The 14641-nt window shown below is 44.1% G+C and overlaps 1 protein-coding gene across 4 annotated transcripts in view; it reads right to left on the bottom strand.

Moving 5' to 3' along the window:
• Positions 1 to 3459: 3459 nt before the first annotated feature.
• ca10a (carbonic anhydrase Xa) overlaps positions 3460 to 14641 on the bottom strand; it is a 358548-nt gene continuing 347366 nt past the window's right edge. For all 4 annotated transcript variants that reach the window (XM_028408223.1, XM_028408220.1, XM_028408221.1 and 1 more), the window contains 5 exons: positions 14272 to 14367; positions 9371 to 9443; positions 6841 to 6995; positions 6408 to 6582; positions 3460 to 3554 (listed from right to left, as the gene is read on the bottom strand). In XM_028408223.1, coding sequence (XP_028264024.1) covers positions 3532 to 3554; positions 6408 to 6582; positions 6841 to 6995; positions 9371 to 9443; positions 14272 to 14367 — 522 coding nt within the window. In that variant the 3' untranslated portion in view covers positions 3460 to 3531. The remainder of the gene's footprint in view (positions 3555 to 6407; positions 6583 to 6840; positions 6996 to 9370; positions 9444 to 14271; positions 14368 to 14641) is intronic.

Here is a 14641-nt window from a genome sequence, read left to right as displayed (position 1 = left end):
GGCCAGGAACCAGAAAGAGCAGCTGCAGTGAGCCTCCCACTCCTCAGCAACTTCACTTCATTTTGTGTAAAGAACTACTCACTACCTGCTCAGCATAAATGAGCAGCTGCCCATGGCATAATGAACAAAAAGGCTAAATATTGATTGACTCCCTTATTAAAAGTACACTGGTTTGCTCAGCAGCATTCTAAACACACAGACCAATGTCACCAACACTGCAGGGAGGCAATCTGAAGAACTTTAAAGCCCGTCTTTGTGCAGGTGGAGATTTCACAAGAATGTCTGGGAGGTCACTTGAGGAAACCTTTACATATACGTAGCTACGTAAGGCAACTTTGATCATTACTACCAAACAAAACAAGCTGCTGAGGGTCTTCAAAGGCTAGCATGTAGCAGTTAGCATGTTGACAGCTTATTCCTTTGTAAGAGAAGTATGAACAGAATGCACTTTATGAACACACTTTTCATTGAAAACACCATCATATGCTGTCATCACATGATGCAGATGGGTGATCTTGGTTGGTCAAGATCAGTGGATGGTCAGAACAATACATCTGTCCATGACGTCACCAAAACTTAGCTCGAGAATCGTAGGTTTAACGTTTTTTTTTATCACTTGCTGCCATTTTCAGCTACCAAGGTGACAAGTTCCATACTGATGTGGACCTGAAGGGAAGAAGGTTATGCACATAACCAATGTTCCCTTAGGGGGTAAATAGGTGGGAAAGGTCAGCCCCTGATTGCCTGAGGGCTCTGTGAAGTGCAGTATAGACGGAGGGGATTAGACTGTACAGCTTCTTTTATACTCCGCAGGGAGTGCAGCACTCTTGCTGGCCTTGACAGGCACGCTGGAGAAAAAAAAAAACCTTCAGGACGCAATCCCCATACTGATCTGTTGAACCTCGTTTCCCCTCCTTTAAGGAGTGTTGGCTATGTACATAGCCTCCAGGTTGATATCCGTGGTTGGATAAGTCATTATTTTTTAATAAATTATGATTCACATCAGATATAGCATAACAAATTCTAGGGTGCACCACCTCTCCTGGTCACTGCCTGAACAGCTGGTGCATCTAGAAGTCTTTAGAAATGTTGGAGGTCCAAAAATTCTGATCTGCCATGGTGGAATGTCGTCTTCGTATCTGCAAGAAAACTAAAGTTTCATATGCCAACCATTGAAATATGGGGGAAAAATCAATAATAAAGCCTGATGTCATGCTGAAGAATGGTCAGAAGGGACATTATCTCATCTTGAAATGCCAAAAACATTGTTCTTTCTACACTAATATAACAACTTGAGCATTAAGCATCATTGAATGATGTGGTGCCATTGATAGATGTAGTATTTATGTCTACAGATGCCAAGTTGCAGGCTCCAGCTTAGCCTCCAGCCAGTGGACAACCACTGGATGTTGTCTGTTTTTCTTTACAAACTAGGGCTGCTGTCACTATTTTATTCCAAAGATACACTGTAGGTTCCTCTTTTTAGCTTCTGATTGGCTAGCAGTAGCAAGTGAGGGTGTTCCTCTACAAAATGAGTCACCACTAATGCTTGACAGTAAAATATATTGACGGCAGCAACCCTAGTCTTGCTATGCTAGCCATTAGCATTCCTAGTCTAGTCTCTGTATTGTCAGGTTAGCAGCTACAGTTCCTCTCAACAGGGTGATATGGGAACCACTGATGACTGGAACAATGCACATTAATAAAATGACTACTTTCTAAATAATCCACCAGATTAGCAGACTGGATGTGATCCACCATGGCATTCACAGCAGCATTGATTGACTCCAGAACTCAGTGATTGGCCAATCAGAATTGAGTATTTGAAATGTTTAAATATAGATATGGTGTGAAGGTAAAGTGTAGATTGTCGCTACAAAATATCATGACTGATTCAAAAGCACAGCTGCTTAGTTTCCCATGAGGTTCCTCGTTTATTATAACAACTACAATGAGGCACAAAGACGTCCTGCCGGCTCCTCTGTTTCCACTGCCAGCCTATCAGAAGCTGAATCAGTGGCAGGCTCCTGCGGCCACTCTCTAGTCTTATAATTGGCACACTCTCTGTGTAGCTGTCTTGTAATTGCAATCTTTTTTTCTTCATTTCAGTGACATGAGGAGTGTGTTTCCGTGCTATAAGCCCCCCTCTCTGCTGATCCACTTCCCTGTATCAGCTCCACATATAGAAACAGCGCAGTGGATTTGACCTGTATTGTTAAGCAGGTGGAGGTTCGTCTCCGCTACGTCTCCTGATGTGATCTGAGGGACTGTGACAGCACACGGGCAGCTCTGACGTTGTGTCCTCTGTGCACGGCTGATAAGCCTTCAGCTGTATCATGCAAACAATAGAAAGAAAGCCCTCATCATCAGTCCCCTGCTGCTCGTTCATGCCCGCTGCGATTTCTGCGATTTAGCGACACCGGCGTCATTGAGCACGCCTCCGAGCAGGAATATTGACATATCAACACATTTAATATGGATCAGTACAAAACAAGTACAGGTACAATAATCCTCATATAGTGAAGCATTTTCCAAAAGTGAACTTTCCAGACACATTTATTGGGCTGATAACATTACTCAAACACAGTGTATGACCATTGTAAACAATAAAACAGAAAAAAGGCATCAGCTCAGACTCAGAACTGCTCCAGAATTCAAAGTGCGCCAAGCTTTTTAAAATTCTTAACATTTTTTTTTTTTTAAATCATCTCTTAATATATCTTTTGAATGTTAAATTCATTACGTTTTTCTTTACATATTCATTTTTCTGCAATATTGATAATTATAATATGTACAAACGAGGCCAAGACACCGGTTGCTCCGAGGCCGTAAGAAAAGCCTGCTCGTTATCCCGTGACATGACTCTCTAGTTTTGGAAAATGTAAGGCTGTGTTCCCTCTCTCTTGGTTTTGCTGATTGCATGCCCTGTTGGTGACTGTAATGAAACATCCATGTGACGCCTGCTTTGTCTTGACTGGCAGGGTTGGGGGGGGGGGGGGGGGGGGGGGGCAGTGACTTCTTAGTCCTCGGATTTTTCCCACTGATAGCAACATCTTTTATGTACAAAGGCCCCAACGTTGTCCTATTGGGAGGCTGTCAAATAAATGCTTCCACATCGTGTGTGTTTGCTTTTTTTTTTTTTTTTTTTTTTTAAGCTTCCCAAGCGTCAGTTTTTCTTTTGTTTTCTCCCAAAAAAAGGTATCAAAATGTCCGTATTGATATAGTCGTACAGTACAGTACAGTACAGTGGGGGCGGGGCAAAGGGCTCGTTAGCATGTGTTAGATTGAGGGTTCTCATTGTATGAAAAGAAGAGTCTCTTTGCTCGCAATGCAAAGTTCCTTCATTTGAATAATGTCCAGTGTTTGTCTTTGTACAATGCCATGAAAGAATCTTAGATGAGATGCAGCCTTAAAACCAGTTTTCACACCATTCCATCCTCCCCTCCACCACCACCACCACCTCCTCCTCCTCATCCTCCCCCACTCGCCTCTCCATCTCTGACACCCGTCTCCGCGTTCATCCAAGGGAGGCTACTTTAGCAACCACTCGTTCACTGGAAGAGAGGAGAAGGACAGGAGTGAGAATACTTGATTTATATCCACGCAGCGCCCTCCACAGTTCGACTGTTCTGTGACATTATTTACCCGCCCGCCCCATCCGCCATATTTCATCTTTAAGCGATATAACATGCAATTTTATAGAGATGGTGCTTGAATGAACGTGCATATATATATATATGGGTGGAGTAGTGGTTGGCTGAGGGTGAGGATGGAAGAGAGGGGGAGGTGAACGGGTGCTATTATGTTTCGAGTGGCAGCCTTAACTGAAAATTACACCCAAAATGAAGCAGTGCCAGGAGCCAGGGTAAACACTGTAATTTGATAAAAAGCAGTCTGCCAGTTTTATGAAAGACGGGATTTATTCAAGTGTGTTATCATAATATTTCCTTTTTGTAGGCTCTGAAAGTAAAAAAAAATGAAACACTTTTTTTCCAAACAGATCAAGTTGGAATGTTCGTATTTGACCTGACATTTGTTAAAGCTGATTTAAATACAACTCATACACTATACTCATGCCTGGACCCCCCGTTATCCATATTATAACCTGAATATTTCAATCAGAAGAAATGATCCAAGAGCTGAAATAACATGATAACCCAACTGGCAAGAGACATTTTTCCACTGCAGGAACTCATGGGCCTGTTTAGGGCAACCTGTGTACAAGCATTTAGTATAAAACACATATATTTTTACCCTGAAAACTAGGGATGTCCCGATCAGGCTTTTTTGCCCTCGAGTCCGAGTCCGAGTCATTTGATTTTGCGTATCTGCCGATACCGAGTCCCGATCCGATCCTAGCAGCAAAACGCGCGTGTGTGTGTGTTTGTGTAGAGCGCACGCTAGGAGATTTTACACAAGCAGCAGCTCATCGAGGTCTCGAACCAGGAACTCTCGTGCCAAAAGCGACTGTCATGCACAGAAGGCATTAACTTTGAGAGTCCTAATAAATATATATTCCGAGTCCTGATCGGGAGGTAACGTCCGATTCCGATCGAGTCTGAAATCGCGTAATCGGGCCCGATTTCCAATCACGTGATCAGATCGGGACATCCCTACTGAAAACCACCCCTAAAGTTGTAGAAGTGGAACCCCATGCAAAAAACAAGCTCCTCTAAAACGGCCCTAGTTCCTGCATCAAAATGCTCCTGCAGGAACTGGCCCCCCATAGGACCTTTTGAGCCATTCTTTAGGTCGAAAAATACCTACTAGAGGGGTAGCTGAACTTTAAAGCAGTTAACAAAAATGTTATTTTTAGAAACTGTCAGTAAACAGCATTATGAGCTGTTGAATGATAGACACTTTTCCACTGCAGGGACTTACACTGTTCCACTGTGCGTCTTACAGGGTAGGTGAGCTTTATTCCACTGTGGTGCCAACATGGAAGTTAAAGAAACCTGTTAGTACCTTATAAAGTTCCTGGATAATAATCCTTTAAATGTTCTAGGAGCTCATGATAAACCATAATGCTGAGGAGCCTACTTGAACTCAAACAGGACTATTTTTGTTTGCACACATTCAAATTTTGTATGAGAACTGTCAGCCCTGGTAAACATCCTGGTTAGCTCCCACGCATCCCTTATTTCACTTGCAGTTACGCTGATGATTACTTCTCCGGGGAGAACGGAGAAGTGCGTCTTATTCCTTCTACTTTACAGGTTGACCTCACACAAATCACCAGAAGAGACACATTTCCCCTTTTTAATGAGACACAGCACCCCGGCTCCCTCTGTGACGGCTGCATCTTGAAGGTCTTTAAACCTCCAAACGTTTAAAAAAAGAGGGTCTGCTTCAGTGTGGCAGGTGGTGCTCTGTGATTGTGTGTTTGTCTGGATCAGGAGGGTTTGAGGTGGGTGTGGACACAAAATCCCATCTCATAAGGATGAAGGCTAAGAGAGAGGGGCGAGCAGCAGAACAGAAAGAATGAGAGAAGATACAGGGCAGGAAAACGGCGGGTTTGGCTCAGCCACAGTACAGTAAATCCTACAATGAATTGCAGACACTGTGGCTACCTTTTACGCTTCAAGTGAGAAAACTCAACATTCTGTGCAGCAGTTGCTCCGATAGATTGTCTGAAACAGCGGAGAGAAGATGACAAACAGACTGCAGCAACACCTCCTCAGGTTTCAGCGAGCCAGATTTCAGCCCAAATGTCAGGTTTCCCTCCTTGGTTGTAGCACACAGCAGTGTGGACTGTACAGTTTATCAGCCGAGTCCCTGCTCGGCACTGAAATTCACTATTAGGTTTATTAATTATGCAAGCGTAGATTGAGCAATAATCCCCAGGAATCTCTGTGGATGTCTCAAACAAATTACATCACAGTCACTTGGGGAGTGATATTCCACCCCCGGAGCTCTGAGATTGATGAGTAATATTTTATATCACGCTTACTGATCAGAAATCTTGCCAAGCAGCTCGTCAGAAGCTCACGATGTAAATAAGATAGTTGATAGTAGCTGCGAGGGGAAAAGAAATGAACTCTAATTTTGGGTGTTATTTATCCTCATCCTTTCTGTGAGTGGCGCTGTTATCTGGAGGTTTTCCAGGTCAGTCGCATGGAGTCCTAAAGCTGACGAAAGTTACGTCCAACTAGTTACAACTAGCTAGTCTGCTGAAGAGGCGGGGCAAAGACGGAGCCCATGTGACACGGATACAGGAAATAGTTGCTCAGTAAAGTGTCCTCTTCTTTGGTTTTAATTTGAAAGAAGCTGCGTATCATTTGTTTATGTTCACATCAAAATGATGGAAAAAAACCCAGATGTATCTCCGTGATAATGACGTGTAAAAGTCTATTAGTGATGAGATGGAGAAGGCGGGATAGCATGTGGACGCAGTCAGACGTTTATACCTCGATACTGCAGTTTCTGAGCCCTGTTGTTGGGGCAGTCCTTGCCCTGCATGCTGAAGTTGATGTTGGTGCGGATGCAGCGGTTGTTGAGGGGCTGGACGGGGCGAACGTTGTCGCTCATGCTCAGGAAGATCTGAGATGGCTGGTTCTGGCTCAGCAGCCGCAAAGAGTGCATCTGAGAGAGAGAGAGAGAGAGAGAGAGAGAGGGGGGTAAGGCGTTATGGAAATGTGAGCCAGTCTTTTTTTTTTTTGATCCACTGCATTATTTTCCAGGGAACAACTGTGTGCAGGATTAAACAAGAGGAAGAGGAGAGAGCTTGTGGGGTAAAAGCCTCAGCGCTGAGCTGACATGTTTCACAAGAAGAACAATAGTTAGAAGGAGAGACCAGACAATCCCCTAGAGGATTCTGGGAGTTGCTGGATGCTGGCTTACCTGCATGCGTGTGAGGTACACTGGCTTGTTCATCAGGATCCATGTGGCTGTCTCAAAGCAGGGGGGGATGGTCATCGATCCATCATATGTTATAAAACTACTCGTCTCCGGGTAAATCTCCTCTATGTTCAGGCCGGTTAGTAAATACGCATCATCTGCAGGGACAAAACACACACACACCGTGAATCATTAGAGGAATCTACATCCACAATCACGACAGTGTTTTGACTGCCTCGTCATACTGGTGAGCTGTAATAGCAGTCTTTTGGAAGTTTGCTGAATACACCCTCCTCCTCCTCCTCCTCTTCCTCACTACTCATCATGGACTCGGCTTGTCTTTCATAACTAATTTTTCTCACTTCGCCTTTCACATATCATTTACTGTCCTGTGAATGACAGGCTGTTGGTGTTGCAGCACAAAAACTCTTTTATCCAAACTGTCTCCACTGTCAGGACGCTAATTGGACAGACTGCATCTCTTTCTCTCTTCACACTCCAGTAGACGCTACCAGTAGCTTGTCATCCGTTAGGCCGCTATGCTGACAAATGGACTACCTATTGTGATGAGGTCACGGCCGCAGCTTTAGTGCTAATTCAGCTGCATCGTTACTAATGCCGAGTGACTATTCAAACAGTATGCATCAAAGGGATTCGGGGTTGATGTTTGCATGTTAGGTCTCATTAAAAGCACCTCTCTAAATGCCATCAGCAGCTCCGTCCCTGTTCTTTGATTGTGTTGATGAAATAAACACACACACACACACATCCATGCAATTGGGGGCTGGCGGCATTATTGATCTTGTGCTGGATATGCCTAAGGACTTATGAGTGGGTGGTGAGTGCATATGTGTGTGAGTAAGCATGTGTGAGACATTGTGTACTTGACAGAGTTTTGACAGCTGTCAGAATCTGTGCTCCTCTCCAGCTCCTTCAGCCAAGACCTAACCAGCACCCCACCCACCCATCTGCATCTCCACCCGATGCAGTCTGTGAGGGTGAGACTCCCCACAGCCACAGTTAGGTCAGCAGTTTTTATTCATCTGTTCGCTGCCCTCGCTACCTCATCCCATTAATCCAATTATTTGTGTCTTTTTTCAGGCTAGCCCTGGGCGATCTCCATGCTGGCAGACGGAAGGCTCTGGAGAGCAGCCGTCGACTGCTGCCTCCTTCAGCCTTCTCCAACCATCAAGAGTTCTCATAAAAGCATTTCATCCGATTCAAAAAAAATATTTTCAATTAACACAAATTCCACCAGTGAACCACTGACACACATATGAAACTGAAAGCAGCCTTTTAGTATCAGCTTCTAACATGAATTGCATTCCAGTAGCGTTTAATGGAGTGCTGTAGCAGCAGGAAGAGAAGCCGTGAAGGTTTTGCTGTAAAAGCAACAACAAGTTCATTAGTTTGTTGTTTTCAGAGTAAACGCACACGGGTTTAGGGGGAGGTGGAGCTGTGGTGTCATCTATTCTATTCTATTCTATTCTAAGTGGCTAAAACACACATGACCTTACTCGTGCACCAAGGCTAGCATTAGCTTTTACTTCTTGCCATCATATTTAGGCTTCAGAAATCATAAAGTGGTGAACAAAATGTGTAACTGTTACAATTTGTTTACAATTAATAATATCTACTTACGATGAGATATGAAGAGGTGTTAACTAGGGATGTCCCAATCCGATCACGTGATCGGAAATCGGGCCTGATTACGTGATTTCAGACTCGATCTGAATCGGACGTTACCTCCCGATCAGGACTTGGATATATATTTATTAGGGCAGTCAAAGTTAATGCCTTCTATGCAGGGAGGCTCTGTGTCTTGTAGTGTAGGGATATGACAGCTGCTTTTGGTGCGAGAGGTCCTGGGTTTGAGACCTCAATGAGCCACTGCGTGTGAGAAAAATGTCGTAGCTTAGGAAGGCTGAAGCATTTTAAAGTTGGCGGCAATGTGTTGCCGGCAGTTTGGCAACCATGTGGAAAGTCGATGCGACAGCGATGAATAGTCAGTGCGAAGCACTCCACACACACGATAAAAATATCAGATCGGGATTTGGTATCGGCAGATACTCAAAATCAAATGATTTGGACTCGGACTCGGACTCGAGGGCCAAAAAACCTGATTGGGACATCCTTAGTGTTAACCACCTCTTACGCCATTGATAGCGTTGTTAGCTCCATCTGGTTTAGCGGCAGTTGTCACCTCAGGAGTTGCAATGACCAGTTATTTCAAGAACTACTATGATTTTCCACCTGTCACTGTTAAACAGTTGCAGTTGGTGGCTTCAATCTGACCATGTCACATATAGTTTTCTGTTGTTCCTGTATACGTCAGTGGTAATGCTTAAGCCACAGACATAGATGTCACAGTTCTGTCACAGCTGGTTCCTCTCCGGTAACCAATCACAGTCTAGAAGCACGTGCTGTTAGGTGTACCGGCAACCTAACCAGATAAATTGGTGAAACAGTGAGTGATGTCCTGTTAGTGACAAGGTGTGTGTGTGTGTGTGTGTGAAAAGCAGCACATACTTACTTTTATATGTTATTCTTGTGATGGTGTCTCTGTTCAGCATTCGATTCAGGAATGAGTTTGATGTCTCAGCGATCTGGATTAAAGAGAGGAGAAGAAAAAAAACAGGTGAGGTTAAATGGTCACATAATGAATTGAGAGCCCATCTAAAATTAAACTACATTTAATCTACTCAGGACGGCACTCTTAAGGATAATGACAGTGTATTTTTTAATCTATCACCTTTAACATCCGTGAAATGTCTGAACCCACTGATGTATTTTGCACAGCTCCTACACTCCGCTTCACTGCTGCGCTGCCTTCTGGAGAAAACAAAGGCTCCCACTGCTTTCAAAAAACCATTAAAAACAGCACAGAGACACACACACTGCGTCTCCACCAAAACACGATCCATCTTTTTTAAATACGTACGCTCAAAGACTCAAAGACTTCTAATGTCAATTCACACCATGTGTACGAGTTCAGCAGAGTTAGGGTCCAGGGGCAGGGGGCAGAGGGGGGTCTGGAGCCTGAGGGCTTCAGAACCTTCTCCCTGAAGGCAAGAGGCTGAGGTTAGGGTGTAAGGGCTGTGTTTAAGCACTTTCTGGTGATACAAATGTTTTTGTCTGTGTTGAAATAAAGAGAGAGAGAGTTGGAGCATCCCTCCAGGGAAATATCTCTGAGTGGTTGATGATCACAGATATAACCATAAACACAGCCGTGGCTTTTAAAAGAACATTTTTGTCTACAGTAGTAAACATTAGTTAGGGAGGGTGCGGTGATTGGGAGCTGGAGATGGAGTGTAGGAGGATGTCTCACTAAAGAGGGATCACTCAGAGCAACACAAGAAAAGAACGAAAAAGTGAACAGGAATATTTTGGGGGCTGTGAAAAAAGTTTCAAAGTATTTATTTTTATCCAATCCGTCCTTCTTAACCCGTTCTGTCCTGTGCTACAGGGTCATGGGGGTGCTGCAGTCTACCCCAGCTGTCAATGGGCAAGAGGCAGAGCACACATTTTATAAAAATCTAATGAAATGTGTTATCTTACTCTATCTAAAAGTTACAAATAAAGTTAAATATATCCTCATGACTGCTTTATTCAGGCTGAGACGTGTGGAGCAGCTCCCACCTCTGAAACACACTCACTAATAGCACACCTTGCACTTCACATGCACCCTGCTGCTCCTGCATGACTTCTGTCTGCCTTCCTCTCCACTCCATCTATCCTTCAATCATGCTCGGTGGACTTCGTGGCTCTAATTGTCGAGATGTCTTTGGGCGAAGTGATTAAAAAGAGATGTGCTCATCCTCTCCCCTCCTTTCACCGCGACTGAAATTACTTAGTCTTTGACCTTTTTCCCGTGCTCTTCAGGCAGGCGGTCTGCCTTCGCCAGCCACTCAGGATGCTCGCTCAGCTGTCCTGCTCTGGGCCTTTCTCTCGCATTTTCATCATTTTCCCTCAAAAAGCACATGAGGGGATTCAGTCATTCTCTCGCCACATTTCCAGGAATATCTTCAAATTAGGTGTGAGGAAAGTACAGACTTGGCACCATATGGCTCGGCGTCGATCCGTCTCAGGACACATTCAATGAATCCAGTGTCTTCCTGTCTGTAGGGAACCTGGCTTCCACCACATGTAGCTGCAGCCACACACTGGGGGGGGGGCCCTTCCTGGCATTCTGAATCACAGCGACAAGATGGGAAATCTGACGAGGCCTTGGAAAGCATGAGTCACTGGAAAGTGAGAAGAAGGAGTGTCTGCTCCGAGAAGCATGTGGCTCATTACCACTTGACTGATCTGTGCTACTACTCAAGAGACCGACCCGCTGAAACCTGCCTCAGACAGCGGAAGTAGGAGGAAAAAACACAGGTTGTGCTGGCAGGTGCTGTAGTGTGAATTTTTTTAATAGATCTTCTTTTCCAATATGACTTTTTTTTAACATGTAGGCAATAACAAAAGTGGCATTTAAAGTGTCTGAAGCTCACAGAGAAATGAGTCTGAACCCTTTTTGGAATAATGAAGAATCTTCTCTGGAACACTTTATTAAACTGCTATTAGATTAATGGTGAACACATTTGGGAGATTGTCGTCAGCTGTAGAGTCGTTTTCTGACTGTTCCTTCCCCTGTTTTTAGATGATGGATTAAACTTCCGATAAAATGTGCCACTGTGAGAGTTTCTGCAAAGTGTAATACAACGGCACTTTAATATTGTGTTACATAACATCTGCTTCTTAGATAATAAAACCCTGGGCCATGGAAATACATGACAATGCACAACAATATAAAGCAAAGTGTAACAAAACCAGGCTCTCCGAGGAACGGAAAGCGATGCTGTGATGTAATGTCACTGCTGAGGAGTGAAGGAGCGCCGAGGTTATAGCAACACAAGACCGACACATCTGAACACTGTGCTAGCCATTAGCCTGCTGTTGCTACACAGCTAGCGCCTGATCAAATTCGCTCTAGCAGATTCAGAACAATGGAAACAACAAAACATAACATGTGCAGATTTGTGTGACACTTTATCTTCAAGTGTTTATTGGAGCAGGGATCTAAGGGATCTATAAGCTGATCTTCACCTAACCCCTGTTTAATAAATGTCAAACCTCCTTCGTAATATTTCAACAAGATTCATTTGGTCTTCACCTTTTAAACCATAAGAGTATTCTTTCGATCCGACCAGTGTTTTGTGTTTTTACCTGTTACCTGACATGTTTCGACGGTGACGTGTCTGCCAGCTGATTTTATGCAGGTTGTGGCGCCATTCTCCCACTACTCCAGGTAGTAGGGGAACAGCGCCACCTGTAGTCCGGCTTCTTCAGCACTGTGTCCCAGATGTGGGACAGCAGTCTGGTCTCCTCAGTACAGTGTCCCAGGTGTGGGCAGACACGTCACCGGTAACATCACGTGACTTCTGAAGAAGACTGCAGGAAGCAGTCGAAACATGTCAAGGTAAAAACACAAAACACTGGCCTGATCGAAAGAATACTCTTATGGTATAATGCCAAACCTCAGCCAGGAGAACCTAACATCTAAGTCCAATCTCGATTAAAAACAAAACAGTGACAACTGTCTGTCACAGGCACCTAAACCCCGGACCATCCTACAGTAGGGTTACATCTTTAAACATTGCTCCATTAGCATGAATGTATTTTTGTGTGTTGGGCAATATGTCCAAATGTTCCATTGACATAAAGAGAAACATGTGTCTTATTTGGCAGATGTATTTTCAACTAAATGTGGCACTGTTGATGAGGTTGAGCATAGTCGCTAGTCTGATCTATTATTGTAGTGTAAAGGTAATGTTGTTTTTCTGTTAGCCGTAGCTTCAGCTGATATCTGCATGCTGTTATTTTATCACTGCAATCACCACATTGCTGCGGTGTGGAGTAGCACAGCGCTGTCACAGGGTCATTTCTTCAGGCCATCACACCTGCAGCACTTCACTTCCAAAAGCTTCCAGCTTACTCCTCACACCTCCTCCCACACACTCTCCCGCCGGATGAAGGAGGGAACGTCGAGGAGGTTTTGACCTGGGTCATCGTTTTTCCTCGCTCTCTTCAAGACTCACTGATGGTCACATTGACATTGGGGAGCTAATTAGCAGTTAGCAGCTGATCTTTCCAAGGCTTGCTGCGCACACTGGCGAGGACGTTTGGACGTTGCTTCTCTGATCTCTGAGCCTCTCATTCAAGATGGAGACACTCTCATCTACAACAAAGACAGACAGAGGAGTGCTTGCCGCCACCGCCCTAGCACTGCTGCTCAGCACAGCCCGTGAGCCAAGATAATTAGAGTGCTAATTGTTTTCTGAGTCACAGGTTCTTGGATTTCAGGGAAAGTGCACAGAGGGAGCAGCAGTGGAGGCCAAACAGACATTTCTTTAAACTAACATGTGGCTACGAGACACAAACACTGACAACCAGCCTCTTGTGTCTCTTAAAGGTGCAGGCATCATTTGGTTCTCATTCCTCAGGCTTGTGAGACCGCTGCAAAGTACCCCCCCCACCCCCCCCTCCTTCCCCTGGCATCTGAAACACTTCATTAAACAGTATCTGTGTTTTTCTGTCTCTCTTATCTAATAGGGCACATAAATGTGGACCATTCTAAAATGGGTCCTTACATCACAATACAAACACACATGTAAAGTGTGCTCATCGTGCTACGATGTGTCTGCACGACCCTGTTGAATCAATATTAGCCATTTATGTGGCTGTTTTTGTAAGTACTGCAGGACCTTGAAGCTGCCAGCTGAGTTGCTGCTGCAGTGAAATAAAATGGCCCCTTTTTTTTCTCCCTGTAAATGAATGTAAATCCTGTTACAGCTGCTGGGAGCAGAGGAAAGTTCGGGCTTTGGGTAACTTTGTAGTGTAAATAAATAAATAAACTGAAGGCTAAGGAGCAGATCTTTTTTTTTTTTTTTTTTTTTGGACATGTTCAGTGTGAAGTTGAATATGATTCATCTCAAGTTAACAAAAAACAAAGCTACACCTGAGTGACATGGGGTTACTAATGTAAAATAAGTGGGTTTTTTTGTTTTTTAGTGTAGGAGGAGATGAAAGAAGAAAAACACTCCTAACTGCTTGTGACCACGTCAACTCTGCTACACTTGAACAAACACTCGTCCCTCTTTAATTGAGTCTTGCCTGTGCCGAACATGATGTATAAAGTCCTGTTTCATTCTGAGCAGCATGTTCCATCAGTGTACTCTATAATGTAGCTGTCTTGTAATGCTTGAACACTGATTACACCGGGTCAAGTAGCCGCTGTGGCTGCTAACTCGACGTACCATATGATGCAATGATTAGTATTCTGCTGCACTTCCTGTACAGATTGTCATTACAGCGGTGCCAATATTAGGATAAAACCCTATTTTCTGTGAACATATTTGTAGGCAGGAAGCCATCGTGTATGAGACTCACCTTCATGAATATGGACACTATGACCAGTCCATTGGGGCTTTTAGCAGCTTCTGTGTAGTTTGTGTACAGCTCATGATTGTAGTGGATCAGTTGAACCTGGAACATGAAGAAAAGACACATGGATGTTACTGACAACAACATTATGAACCGTCTTCAGCTCAAGAGCGAGTGCGAAAACCTCGGACTTCTAAAGGATCGACAGCTGCCCTGCATCAAGACTCCCTCATTCCCTTAAATCCTTCCTCCGAGTTACATCATGTCAGATGAATTAAAAGGGGAAAATCAATACGGTGTCCAATCTCTCCCATGGATTCACCCAGCTGAACATTTTTATACTCTGTGTAAATGAGAATAGAATAAGAGGGGTGTA

Source organism: Parambassis ranga, chromosome 6 (assembly GCF_900634625.1).
Source record: "Parambassis ranga chromosome 6, fParRan2.1, whole genome shotgun sequence".
Classification (NCBI taxonomy): domain Eukaryota; kingdom Metazoa; phylum Chordata; class Actinopteri; family Ambassidae; genus Parambassis; species Parambassis ranga.
Note: the sequence above shows the minus strand (reverse complement) of the source record. Positions and strands in the feature narration are given on the sequence as shown.